We start from the raw sequence: 13762 nt of genomic DNA on the forward strand, positions 1-13762 counted from the left end.
TGGTTATTGTTCTCAGCCTGCTAGAACCCATTCTTCTCTTTCTGTTCCCTGCAGAGATTGTTTAGATCCACTCCTCATACTCTACTGGAATGGCAGGCACCCACTGAAAAGACTTGCAGTTTCTCAAGTCGCTCCTGACACAAGAAAAAAAAAATCCAAAAAGTGAAAAGCCTGTGTTGGAAGATCTTCTGAAGCATTTGTAGTTCACGAGTACCAATGGAGTATGAGAGAAGGTAACATATTTTGTTTCATGTCTTTAGCAATGTGTAAGGTCCCTCTTATTTTAATATTGTGATTTTCTGGATTCTCTAGGCCTTGTCACCAAGCAGGAAGATGGTGGAAAAAGTTCAGTACTACTTTATTTCTTCAGTTTTAAGACATCCCCCTCCTTATAAACATATCTGAAAACACAGTGCATCTTATAATTGCATGTGCTTTTATAAAGCTTTTTTTTCTGTTTGTGGTACTGAAATTAGTACCACATCTTAGAATCGAAGAAATATGGTAATTCCAGGGTCTCTTCAGTTTTGTTGGAAATGAAGTTGACATCTGTTTTAATGTTTTACTGTAATATGTATTATGATGTTTTATTGATTGTATGTGATATTATGGTTGGAAACCGGTCTGAGTCCCTCAAGAGAGGTGAGAAGGTCGGTATACAAACTTATAAATAAATAAATAAATAAATAAAATCTAAATTAAGGAAAGTCTCTCTTCGGTCACTGCTTGCTTTCATTTTGCTGGAGTGCTCACAGAATCTCAAACAACACGATGGCTTCTTTAGATACTTTTGTGATGCTAAATAAGAAGAAAGCCTTCTAATTTGTGATTTCTTGTGAATAAATCTATAACTTGATATCCCCGTTCTGTACTTCACATGAATGAAATATTAACAAAACATGAGGGTTCACAATGCCTCCTACTTCCATAGTAAAGAACGCTAGGAAGCTTCTGGATGCTGGCAGCAGTTTTTACTGCTAGGGTATTATTGTTAGAGTGCTTAATTACATTGTCATAGCTACAACAACCCATCTTTTATGTCACTGGTAAAACAAAGGGAAATAATGCTCCAAATACTGTTGGATTTTCAAGAGCCAGCTCTCATATTAGGAGACCAAAATCATCACCATTATTAAAATCAACCGATTACACTCCAGAATGGTTTCCATAGTCATTATCAAAGCAGACATGTTTCTTACTTGATTTAAAGCAGAAAGGCAGAGTAACATGAACATCTATGTATCAGCAAAAGTATGAATTAGGTTTAGGAGTTGCACTCATTTTTTAAAAGAGAAATGGGACAAATAATAGTGGCTTGGTAGATCCTGTTTTGGGAATTTGAGTGGTATTAAAGTGTCAGGCTTTGGTGATCTTATTTTTGCTGCAATCAGCATTGGACTTGGAGACAGTTCACTACAGCATGGAAACTATTTGGATGGAAAGGAAGAACATCCTTGGCTTCACTCACATAGCTTTGATACATAAAGTTATTGGGGCAGTGTGAGAAAACTGGTCTTGTACTCCTGCAGATGTGTCTCAATCAGCCCACAAATGTAGTGAGAGTTCTTTATTGCTCCCTAACTCTTAAATATCAGATGTTAACTTTAGTATTTTTATTCATCTCCACCCTATTGTGAAAGTGCTTTTGACCACAACCAGAGTGGAAAGATGGAACTTGTGGCTTTCCATGTGTTGTTTTTGTATATTTCTCCATAAGCAATGGCTTATGCTTTTTGAGGCTGATGAGGGTTTGGTCGCAGGTTCCTCGCCCCAGCTTTACCACAGTCTCAGAATTTGAAGAAAGCCCTTCATATTTGCTTCATGTGAGTAGATAGCAAAGGAAGATGCTACCACCAGTGAATTTGACTGCTTTGTGATCAGTCATGTTATATCTTACCTGTGTTTATCAAAAATGGTGCCAGATGTCCTGATGAAAGTAATAGAGAAATAATTTTCTCTTTTTATCTTTGACTCAAAAGTAGTCCTCACTTAAAATAAATTCCAATTTATATTTTCTTAGAGGTGGCCGGGGGGACCGGACAGGTCGGTATGGTGCTGTAGACCAAGCCCAGGATGAGGGCTCAGAAGGCCGGAGCCAGAGGGACCACGACTACAGAGATATGGATTACCGATCCTATCTGCGAGATTTCAATAATCAGGAATCTAATAATGATTATGATGATTCCTCTGAGGAACACAGTGTGGAGGTAGGTTGAAGTGGACCTCTTGGAAGAGATTTGTTTGCTTTGGACTTTCTCTGTTCTGGGATGATGAGGTGCTCTTGTGTTTTTTTCTGAAGTTCTATCTCCTTAGGGAAAGATTTTTACATGTTGCAACAGTTAACAGCTGGCATAACAAGAAATGAGATTTAGCACCCAGCTTTTATGCTACCAGTCCCCCCCCCCCCCCCCGTCCCCATTTTGTGGTGGTGAGAAATTCCCTTGGAGCAGATGCGTGCAACATCTGGTTCACTAGATTGTAATGTCTGTGATTATTTTCCAACACTGTGCTGGCTAGGGCTGATAAAAGTTGTAAGCAAGCATCTTGAAGCCAAGAATTACCTACACTGGGTTAAACTTATGCTTTAAGACTTTGTTCTTAGAAACTCCCAAGGAAATAGTGTGCTGCTTATGTCCAATTATGAAAGATTACTACAGGCTGCATGGAGACTTCATAGAGACAAAAGTTGTGTTAGTGTTAGCCTTTGGAGAGGCATTAGAAGTGGACTTCTGTAGAAACCTCGACTACTACTATGATTGTGTGTGTATTTGGAGTAGTGCTTTTCCTGGTACCAATACCATGTGAAAGTCACCTTTTTTGGCTAAATTATCTTCCCAAAATTAGGCTGTGCATTAGATTCACATAATACTTCATGAGCTGCACCTGGAGCTCCTCTTTGAGGGACGTCATCTCTTAATTTAATTGCCATGGTTCAATGCTATGCAGTGTTGGGATTTGTAGTATGTTGAGCCAGGACAGTTAAAGTGGATTCATTCTACAGAATAGATGTACCCCAAGGTTTTCTTTTACATTGTTGAAGCTTTGGTGTTCTTACTCTTTTGTTTTTAAAGAGGGAATTATAAACATGCAGCCACCATAATGCACACCTTTTTTGGCCAAATTACGAAGAGTGTACTTTTTGCGCTGTGCATTACATTTGCCAGCAAATTCTTGTTTTATTCTGTTTTTTGTTTCAGGGTTCTGAAAACTGAGGTATGCGTTAGATTAGATGATGCATTAGAATCGAGTAAATATGGGTAGATGGATATCAGGACCATTAGTATGAAATTGCTATATGCTGTGCCGGTTGGTAGCTACCCAGAGTTCATCTGCGGATGTTGAGAAAGGACGGAATACAAATGCTCTAGATAAATAAATAAATAAATAAATAAATATGTCTTGGACTGCAGGACTGACTTCTTGTCCATCGAGGTCTATCTTGCTTCTCTATTCTGTGCTTTTGTTACCTAGGATTCCTATGAGGCTTCCTCTGGATCTGAGACGCAACGTAGAAAACGAGACAGTCCCAGCGAGCACCCAGGATTTCTTGGTGATGGCGACTACCGGGACCAGGACTACCGAACTGAGCAAGAGGAGGAAGAACAGAAGGCTAGCAGCATCATTATGTTAAGAATGCTGCCTCAATCTGCTACTGAGAATGATGTACGTTCAGGACTTCAGCTGATTGAGTCTTTGTAATAACTCACGGTCATTGCCCACTTGTTTAGTTGACATCCTCTTTGCCTCTCCAGATCCGAGGTCAACTGCAGGCACATGGGTTCCAGCCTCGGGAGGTGCGGCTGATGCGGAATAAAGCCTCAGGTGAGCTCTTGTTCACAGTTCTAACTTCTCCCTTGTTTTGGTATGGCTGTAGTATTTCAACTAGTCTGCGGCACATTCCAGAATGCAGTGTGATATACTAGGTGTGTGTGTACATGGAACAGATATTGCCCTGTGGCATTAAAGATTTATTTGTGGTGTCTGCTATATTCTTTCCCCTACAGGCTTTAAAATGATAGTAGTGATTCATAAGTAACCTCAGAGTGCTTTGTATTTTCACCTTATAAGCATCCCTTAATCTTGGGTGTCAGTAGTTCTTCTGCTGTGTGATTGGCTGGGAAAAGTAGCAGAAAACTGGAGTGTAATCTTGGATCCCATTCTTCTCCAAGTCCGAATTCTTCATAAGTGTGAGACTACTGGGGCTTGAACTGTTCGTCTTTTTCTATATGAAGATCGATTCTTTGGTTTCTTCTTTTCTTGCTCAACCTCTGAGGTCAGAAACAAAATTTAGAGCTGAAAGATTAGAACAACTGCCAGATCTGTACTGTGTCTTACACTTGGTTATATTTGATCAGATTTTTTGATTTGTGGGGAATCCTTTGATTTTTTCAGCCTAATTTGGATTCTATGTTAAGCATGTTATACTAATGGAACTGATAACAGTGCAGGTTACACAGCTTTTCAATCATTAAGTTGAATGCAATCCTTCAGCATTGTGTAGCCCACCAGGGACTTCTGAGATTCTAGGGGTTATTTCTCAACTGTTTGCGGGGTGGGAGAGATGGAGGATTGTCCAGCACTTGTCTGGCCACACTACTTTATTGGTTATCTTGTTTGGTGTGGTGAGCTATAAGCTATGATAGGCTATACCAGGAAATCAGGCTGCCAGCTAGTGGGGGTGGTTTTGGAAAATGCAGTGCTGGCAAGAGACCTCTTTAGTGTGCTCTAAGGAGAAACTGGTAGATTGTACCTGGTCTGCAGCTGAGAACTTTTTTAGGGGGAAATATTAAACTAAGCAGGTAAGTTTGTTCCTTCTTACATATCACACACATACACCTCCTACCCATGAGTAGGTCTGTGTACCTCTTCCTTTTTCTTTTCATTTTTAAAAAGCAAGGTGTGTATGTCACTACAGTCCTCTGTATCTGCTCTGTGTTGTACCAGGTCTGAGAAGGGCTGCCAGATACTACTTGATGGGGGGTACAGAAAGGCACCCTGCTCCCATGGGCAGCCAAAGGCTGAGAGAACAAATACAAATCGTAGTGCAATCCTGTTTATAATAAGTCCATTTTTTCTAGAACAGGGCACTGTAGACCTTGAGAATAAAAGAGCCCTGAAATGTTTTTGAGATTAGACTGCTTTTGCCTTTGTATATTTAGAATGACAATCCAGTTTGTATATATTTTTTCAATATTATGTTTACTTCCAGTATTTCTAAGGAAGAGACTAATTACCACTATATATTATCTGACTGAATTAAGTGCCCCTTCTTTGAGTTTATATCTACTTTCTTCCAGTCTAGACCCATGATGTCACATGGTTTGTGTTTAGGTTTATGGCAGACAGGCGTCGCCCTCTTTCTTCTGCTCTAGGGAGGCTGACAGTCTTGCTACCCAGGCAGACCTCACAACCTCTGAGGATGCTTGCCATAGATGCAGGCGAAACGTCAGGAGAAATGCCTCTAGAACATGGCTCTATAGCCCGAAAAAACCCACAAGAACCTAGTGATTCCAGCCATGAAAGCCTTCGACAAAACACTTCTTTATTTACTGTATCATCAAGGGAAATCACTATTGTTTTGGTTGGGGCAATGAGGCTAAGAAAATGGCTCACACAAAGTCATCCAGTGAGTCTGAAGGATTGGCTGGGATCTGAACCCCAATCCAGATTGGACGGACGTGCAGCTTGTGTCTCCTGAAGACATCAAAGCTGTTGGGTCTTCTCCTTGAGAGTGCTTTGTTTTAGTATTTGTCTCCAAATTAAGCAGGTATTTCAGCTTGCAGGATGATTACTAAGAAGGAGTCCCCTGCATGGAGGTTTTGAAATAGCTATTGCTTACACTATGGCAGCGGATATGCTAGATAGATAACAGAAAACATTAGTGCTAACAGAAGTGCTCAGACAGATTTGCTTGGAGCCATCATTAGTTGTTAGATATTTAAGCTGACTGATAAAGACACTGAATTGAGACTCCATGGCTCTGTTCCCAGCTCTGGAACAGAATGAGCATCTTGAGTTTGAAGCAGCAGCAAGTGGCAAAACCGTTTCTGGTTCACAAGGATGATCAGAAGAGCAGGTGCTTCCCTTTTTGAGACCAGTCTCTGAGTCTGCACAACTCCACTTTGATAGAAGGGTGCCCTTTCTGTGCCTTTCCACCCTCCCCTGTTTCCTCCCCTCCCCCTTGCACCCTGCCCTCGCCCCATTTGGTACAGCAACAGGGGTGCGTGATGTTGGCTGGATCTGTTGACTAACACACTGCGTCTGTATCTGAATGCTGTCCTCCAGGTCAGAGCCGGGGCTTCGCCTTCGTCGAGTTTAATCACTTGCAGGACGCTACACGATGGATGGAAGCCAATCAGGTTGCTTTGCTGCACTTGAAACCCACAAGTACTCCTACCGTTAATGACCAATCCAAACAGCTGGTTCATATGGCAGTCCCCAGTGGGAATCACTGAAGAGGGATGGGGAAGGAGGAGTTAGGTCTGAAAGTCAGATGTCTTGCACTGTCTCTAGTCCCAGGATTTAAAAACAGAGTGGTGGGATCTGGGAAATAGATTTGGACTTAAAAGATGTCAGGACTAGTAGCCCAGTCAGTGGGTTAGCACCTGAATTTGATTTCTTTCTTGGGGAGAAGAATAGGTTATAGCATATTGTGAAGGAAAACAAAGCCGCTAGCTTTAATGCATAGTAGTAGGGGTTGGGGAAATTCCTGGCAGTAGCAAATAAGGGTTTGAGTAGCCAAGAATCCTATGTGTTCCTTCTCATGCTCTGGAAATATGCATGATCCTCAGTATGACACAGGCTTCAGCAGGCCATGAATTTAGGGTTTAGAATTCAGCTAAATAGATGCAAAAGCTGACTGATTTTTTCCATAGCTTGCCAGAGACTACCATGATGGGGGTGTCACTTCTCTTATAGTGTAGCCAGGGATATAGGATGGAAAATCTCCCAGGACATGTTTTCTTCTTGCTCCCAAGGCTCATTGTTGACAGCCCATCTATATATGACCCTGTGTTCTCTCCAGCATAATAAGAGGTGTGAATGGCTATGAGCCAAGCTGTGAGATCCCAAACTTACAGTATTCTGATCAGAGTTCCAAACCGTAATGTTGCCTCAGAATAGCCACAATGTTGCCGTAAATAGTTACTAGTCCAAACTATTTGGGTTTTGCTGTGTTCATGCAGTAATGGCAGTAGCTTCTGCCATCTCTTCCTCCTCTTATATTCTTGTGTTGGCAGTGTAACCAGGCCGTGTGTGCGCATCCCCAGTGGGAGCTGACACATGTTAGCCTTGGCATGGTTGAGATGATGCACCTTGCTCCGGATGCAGGAGGGATAACAAGCAGGTGTGGGTTAGAGACTCTTTTGAGCACAGTCATTATAAATGTGTGTGAAAGTGGCAGCATCTGATCACTGTAGCATGGCAGTAAGCCAGATGGGGTTCTTGCATCTGTCAGCAAGATTCTAGCCTTTGAGACCTTGACTTAGCAACTCTTAACAAATGCCTTTGGAAAGCAGTCTGGTGTAGTTCTTATGGAACATATGGCCTGGTAATCATGGGCTGCCCTCTCCGGGTCTGCAGCTAAGAATAGCCATCTTGTTAGAGTCAACTACAGATATATACCATTCCTTGGTAAATCACAGTTGGGGTTGTATCTGGGGAAAACAGAGTAGTAAATCAAGTACTGAACATGAAAAAGGGGGCATGTGTAGTTAAAAGGTCATTATAAATCTCCCAAATGTTTCTGCCTCATGAATGGACTTGCAACCAGCACATTGGGTGTTCTTCCCAACATGCTCTTAAATGGAAGTGGATATAAGCATAGCAGTGATCTCTACGAAGTGTGGGAATGCTGTGTTTCTAAAGAAAGGTACCCATTGTGGTTTTGGGTTGGGAGAAGGTAGTGATTCATTCTTTCAGCTTGCAGGACAGAAAGTGAAGAGACATTGTAGTGCCATGTAGAGGTATTGTACGGTGGTGTCTTGGAGCACGGCTGCACTCTCTCTGTCTGTTTCTCCTTCCATTTTTCTCTCTGTCTCTCTCTGACACACTCTCCCTCCATCACAGCAGCCGGATGTCCCGGTGACTTGGGTAGACAGGTGCCTCTGTCGGCCAGATTAGGTGTGCGCTAGCCAAGTAGCCAAGCTCCAAACCTCTCTCGGCCTATGCTCCCTTCCCTCCCTCACCCTCATCCATTCAGCTGAAGGGTTTGAACCTCTCCTTCTTTCTGCTGCGGCAGTGACGGGCACCGTCTTTTCCCCACTGCTCCAGGATCTCATTGCTCTGTTTTTCTCCCTGCAGCATTCTCTCACTATCCTTGGCCAGAAAGTGTCCATGCACTACAGTGACCCTAAGCCCAAGAGCAATGAAGACTGGCTCTGCAGTAAGGTACTTGCTTTGACATCTGCCTAGAGAGAGAGGGCCTCTGTAGTAGACAAGGAAGTGGACGTGAGCTGCTGTGTGAGCAGGCTGTGCCACTTGGGAAGGCTGAAAAAAAGAACTACGACAGAAGAGTGGCTTCTTCCAGATGTAGGAGCCAGTTAGGAACTCAACGTAAAGAAAGCTCCAGAACCAGCCTTGGCAAACTAAATCTATTAATTTAGTTTGAATAGTTCTTCTTCCCAGAGTAGAGTTTAGGATGTTTCTATAATGAGTTCTGGAGATTGGAAAGACACGAGGTACTACTGTTGCCAAGAGCTGCAACTATGGCATACTAGACATGACAAACATTTTTTATACTTTCCAACCATAGTGGTGGAAAAATGCAGTGAAGATGCGCAACTGAAATTATTAGCAGAAATTAGATACTTTGTGACAAAAATTGTATACAGTCAGGTTTAGCAGGTGGTTGTGTCACGTGTAGAGGTCTCTTCACATGTAAGATATTTTTGTTTTCTTAATAGTGTGGAGTACAGAACTTCAAGCGCAGAGAAAAGTGTTTCAAGTGTGGCGTTCCACGATCTGGTACGTGTGAACCTCCTGCTTCTGTTCAATTCACTGAGTGCCTATTAGACTTGGGCCCAGATCAGTTTGACCTAAAGTGATTTGTAATATTCAGTGGTCCATTTCATGTAACCCCCTGAAAACAGAACGGGGAGAAGGGAACTGAAAGGTTGGGCAAAACAGATCAAGAGAGCCAGATTTATCAGCTACTGAGGAGGATGGAGTTAAGTCTGTATTATACCTGAGGCAGGGTCTGCCGTGGGGCTCCTGGAGAAGATCTTTAAGCAGTTTTTCTCTCTCCCCAGCAGTGGAAAAGTTCCCTAGGTGCTTTCTCCAGAGAGGGCCCTGCTGGAACTCACTTTTCCCCAGCAGGCATTGAAAAGCCTCTGAGTTCCTCTCGGAGCATGATGGGAGTTGCAGTTTTCTCTCTCTGTTTCTCTGGTTGTATCCATGCTCTGATTGGCTGAGAATGGACACAACCATCGACTGTAATTCCCAGAACCCTCTCTTGTGGTTTGTCTTACTTTTTAAAAGTTATGGTAAAAATTTAAAATAATTCTTAAATGATAGTAGATTGGTCAATTATTCTGAAACTTGGCAGGCCTGCAGTTGTAAATGGGGTCTAAAACTGAAGTAGGTTTCATGCAAATAGGCCTTAAAATGACTGAGGATTAAGCCTTTAAAGTTTCCCATTGTAGCTAATGGGCCGAATCTTTGCGAATGAAAATGGCAACACTCCTCCCGATTTGAGTAACTTCCTGCTAAACAGAATGAGGGATTAGCTGAAAATGGACCCCGAAATGGCATGCCTTTTAGCCAAATTGCACAAGCCTAATGCCTATAGCATTCTTTTTATTATTTTTCTCTTATATGACATCATTGCATCACTCAACAGAAGCTGAGCAGAAACTACCTCCTGGTAGTCGTTTGGACCAACTGGTGGCTCTCTCAGGGCGTGAACTGAGCCAAGGCCTCCTGCCCCTCCCACAGCCATACCAGGTGTCAGCAGCCCTCTCTACTCAGCCTGTGGCCCAGATGTCTGAACCCTGTGCAGAGAATGCTAATGACAGTGAGTATGGCATTTGAATAAAGGGTCAGCTTCCATTGGATGGATACAATCAGACCTGTTCATTTTTGTTTTCACAGTTAAAAGTGTAAATCCCGTTTTGAGGGTGTTGACAATAGACTTCCAGGGAGGGGAAAACTCTGTAATGATTCAATTATTTTCAAACTAGTATGCTAAGAAGTAATATGTATGTAAAGATAATGTGGCATTCTTATTTAGCTGTGGAAACGAATATGGCTTGTATAATTAGATTTTGTTTGTATTCCTATGTGTTTATATTCCTATGTGTTTGTATTCCTATGTGTGCCTCCCAACTCTGGGGAATAAAGTCTGGGAAGTTCAAGTGAAAAATACGCAAGAAAGAGTATGTAATGGGAAGTGATCATCCCCTGTGTGGGAACCGAAATCTTAGGCTAAAGATAGGCTGACCACAAAATCTATAAAATGACCACAAAATCTATAAAATTCTCCCATTTAACTAAGGATATTACTTAAGTTAAAGGTAAGGGTTTTCCCTGACATTAAGTCTAGTCATTTCTGACTCTGGGGGGTGGTGCTCATCTCCATTTCTAAGCCAGCATTGTCCATAGACACCTCTGAGGTTTTGTGGCTGGCATGACTGCATGGAGTGTCGTTACCTTCCCACCAAAGTGGTACCTATTCATCTACTCGCATTTGCATGTTTTCAAACTGCTAGGTTGGCAAAAGCTGGAGCTAACAGCAGGAGCTTACCCCCACTCCCTGGATTTGAACTGCCAACATTTCAGTCAGCAAGTTCAGCAGCTGCATCACTGGGGGCTCCATTGATATTACTTAATGAGGTTCTAGAAGTGTGTTCTAGTGTTGTAAACCTGTCCTCATCGAAAGCTGGAAAAGACTCTCTCTTTTTAGTATAGTATAATTCACCAGTAGGATACTTATCCCAATCCATGTGTTGCCACTCATTGTCCATGTCCCTCCCCTCTCTTTTTAAAAATTTTTTCTACTCCACATCTTAACACATTCTCTAAATCAGGGGTTCTCAAACTAAGGCCCGGGGGCCCAATGCGGCCCTCCAAGGTCATTTACCCGGCCCTCGCACAGGGTCAATCTAAGTTTGAAACGGCTTGAAAGCACACAACAACAATCCTATCTCATCAGCCAAAAGCAGGTCCCCTTTCCCATTGAAATACTAATAACTTTATATTTGTTAAAATTGTTCTTCATTTTAATTATTGTATTGTTTAAAGTGTTTTTGCACTACAAATAAGATATGTGCAGTGTGCATAGGAATTCATTCATGTTTTTTTCAAATTATAATCCGGCCCTCCAACAGTTTGAAAGACTGTGACCTGGCCCTCTATTTAAAAAGTTTGAGGACCCCTGCTCTAAATAATCTCTAATTGTATCTTACATCTTCTTAGTTATTGTAACCTTCTGAAGTTATGCAGTAACCACTTCTGGATTTTCTGAGTACGCAATCACTGTGCCTTCAGGCAAGCTTACAACTGAAAGGGGTTTTTTTATTACTTTTTCATTTTACCTTCTCTGAACTTCCCATCCCAACTGGGAAAACTCACAGCCAAGTGCTGGAATAGAAGTAAAACCAATGCATCCTTTCTCAGTCAGTGAGTTAGAGGTACTAGTAGTAGAACAGCCAGCAAATAGCTATAGGGCATAGCAGTGTTAAGTTCCCAAATATGTTATAGTCACACAGAGTGTAAAAATTGCTTGAAGAACATCATAGGCTTTTATGAATTTGTTTCTGTCTGGATTTTTCTTCTTTGTCCAGCAGAAAGCTGATGATAATTTTTCAGGTTTTGTCTGAAACACTGAGAGCCAGAATTTGATATTTCTTTTTAAAATCAGTAAATGCCAAAATTTCTATAGATCCTGTACATGGAATAGGGCATTGTTATTTGTGTAGCTTCCTAAACTCAGTTGTATCGGAGTGTTGAGGTGCCTTGAAAATGGTCAAAATAGTAACTACCATCCTGTTTTTTATTGTTGACAGCCATCATCTTGCGAAACCTGAATCCGCATAGTACGATGGACTCCATTTTAAGTGCCTTGGCACCATATGCTGTTCTCTCCTCGTCAAATGTCCGTGTAATCAAAGACAAGCAGACACAGCTTAACCGTGGTTTTGCTTTCATTCAGCTGTCCACTATTGTGGTGAGTGCTGTAATCAACGGCAGACCAGAAAGACACTGTTGGAAAAGTTTCAGCACCCATATTTTGTGTTTTTTTCCAAACACCTGTGGAAGAAGAGGAGAAAGTAGGATGAATAAGTCTAATTGGAATTTCAAGACCAGGCATCTATACTGACTGGTTGCCATGTGTGTGTGTGTGTGTGTGAGAGAGGAGCAAGTTGAGAAACTGCAAGTTGCTTATGGTGTGAGAGAATTGGCCGTCTGCAAAGACGTTGCTCAGGGGACACCCAGATGATTGATGTTTCACCTTCCTGTGGAAGGCTTCTCTCATGTCCCCGCATGGGGAGCTGGAGGTCAACAGATGGGAGCTTACCCTGCTCCCCGAATTCGAACCGCCAACCTGTCAGTTGACAAAGATTTAACCCCTTGTGCCACTGGGGGCTCCAGCTACTTGCCATAACATATACGCTATTGAACAAGGCCTTTATTACAACCCTGAACCATAATCCAAAGCATTCATTTACTCGACCCCATATGTTCTGCAAGAATAATCTGCTTAGGAGTTGAGGGACTTTGTTTTCCTCTCAATAAACATTTTCAGGCTTCTGAATATGTCTGCTAGATACCAAAAGGCAAGTTTTGGAGCTTATCAACAATGCTTCTAAGAGATGGAAAATCAATACACAAACTTAGTAGTTGACATTAATATTTTATTGATTTGCCACAGGTAGCCTGTCATATCGCACTTGCAATGCCTGACTTTAAAAGAGATTTCTCCGCCCCCCTGCAATTTTTCATTTTAAATGAAAGGAAGCTGTAGTTGATTGCAACAGACATAAAGTGTTGCTTGAGGCTCAAATGTGGCAGTAGACTTTCCAAACATCTCTTCCTTGGAAGAACTGCTGCTGTTCATGCTGTGTCACAGGTTGCTTTTGAAATACTAGGTTCAAAAGAAATTTGGTATGGGAGAAGGAAACGAGGCAGCCGCATGAGGAAAAACAGTTCTGAATCCCATCATGGGCTCGCTCAAGTTGTGCTGTAATTCCTTGGATCTTTGGCAGCGTACTTGCAACATATGGAGCCCTCGGTGGCGCAATGGGTTAAACCCTTGTGCCAGCAGGATTGCTGACTGAAAGGTTGGTGGTTTGAATCCAGGGTGCAGAGTGAGCTCCCATCTGTCAGCTCCAGCTTCCCATATGGGGATGTGAGAGAAGCCTCCCACAGGAAGTAAAACATCAGGGCATCCCCTGGGCAATGTCTTTGCAGATGGCCAATTCTCTCACACTAGAAGCGACTTCCAGTTATCTCACATCGCACCTGACACGAAAAAAACTTGCTGATCCAGAGTACATTTTGTTTTAATGGATTATAAACATTAAAGCTTGGATGGGCAATTTTTTCAAGGGTGGTATTCTCTCATAGACCAGTTGTATGCGGGGGTGGTGAGCAGGGCTGTCCCCAGCTGAATATGGAACCGGTGGCAAAAATGGAGAAACCCCCTCCCCCTTCTCTCTTTTGATATCCCTGCATCTCCCTGTCCCAATATCTTCCTACTAGCACATTGCTCAGAAAAGTACACATTGCTTTTGAAGAGGCTTATTTACAAAAGGACTTCTAAAAT

General features: G+C 42.3%; 1 protein-coding gene across 4 annotated transcripts in view; it reads left to right on the forward strand.

Annotated features, from left to right (window-relative positions):
* Nucleotides 1–13762, forward strand: part of RBM10 (RNA binding motif protein 10) — a 32076-nt gene that overhangs the window by 6502 nt on the left and 11812 nt on the right. For all 4 annotated transcript variants that reach the window (XM_060762762.2, XM_060762763.2, XM_060762764.2 and 1 more), the window contains exons 2-10: nt 55–233; nt 2021–2207; nt 3472–3663; nt 3753–3822; nt 6286–6359; nt 8302–8388; nt 8904–8964; nt 9839–10012; nt 12003–12163. In XM_060762762.2, the coding sequence (XP_060618745.2) occupies nt 217–233; nt 2021–2207; nt 3472–3663; nt 3753–3822; nt 6286–6359; nt 8302–8388; nt 8904–8964; nt 9839–10012; nt 12003–12163 (1023 nt within the window). In that variant the 5' untranslated portion in view covers nt 55–216. The remainder of the gene's footprint in view (nt 1–54; nt 234–2020; nt 2208–3471; nt 3664–3752; nt 3823–6285; nt 6360–8301; nt 8389–8903; nt 8965–9838; nt 10013–12002; nt 12164–13762) is intronic.

Source organism: Anolis sagrei, chromosome 2 (genome assembly GCF_037176765.1).
Source record: "Anolis sagrei isolate rAnoSag1 chromosome 2, rAnoSag1.mat, whole genome shotgun sequence".
Classification (NCBI taxonomy): domain Eukaryota; kingdom Metazoa; phylum Chordata; class Lepidosauria; order Squamata; family Dactyloidae; genus Anolis; species Anolis sagrei.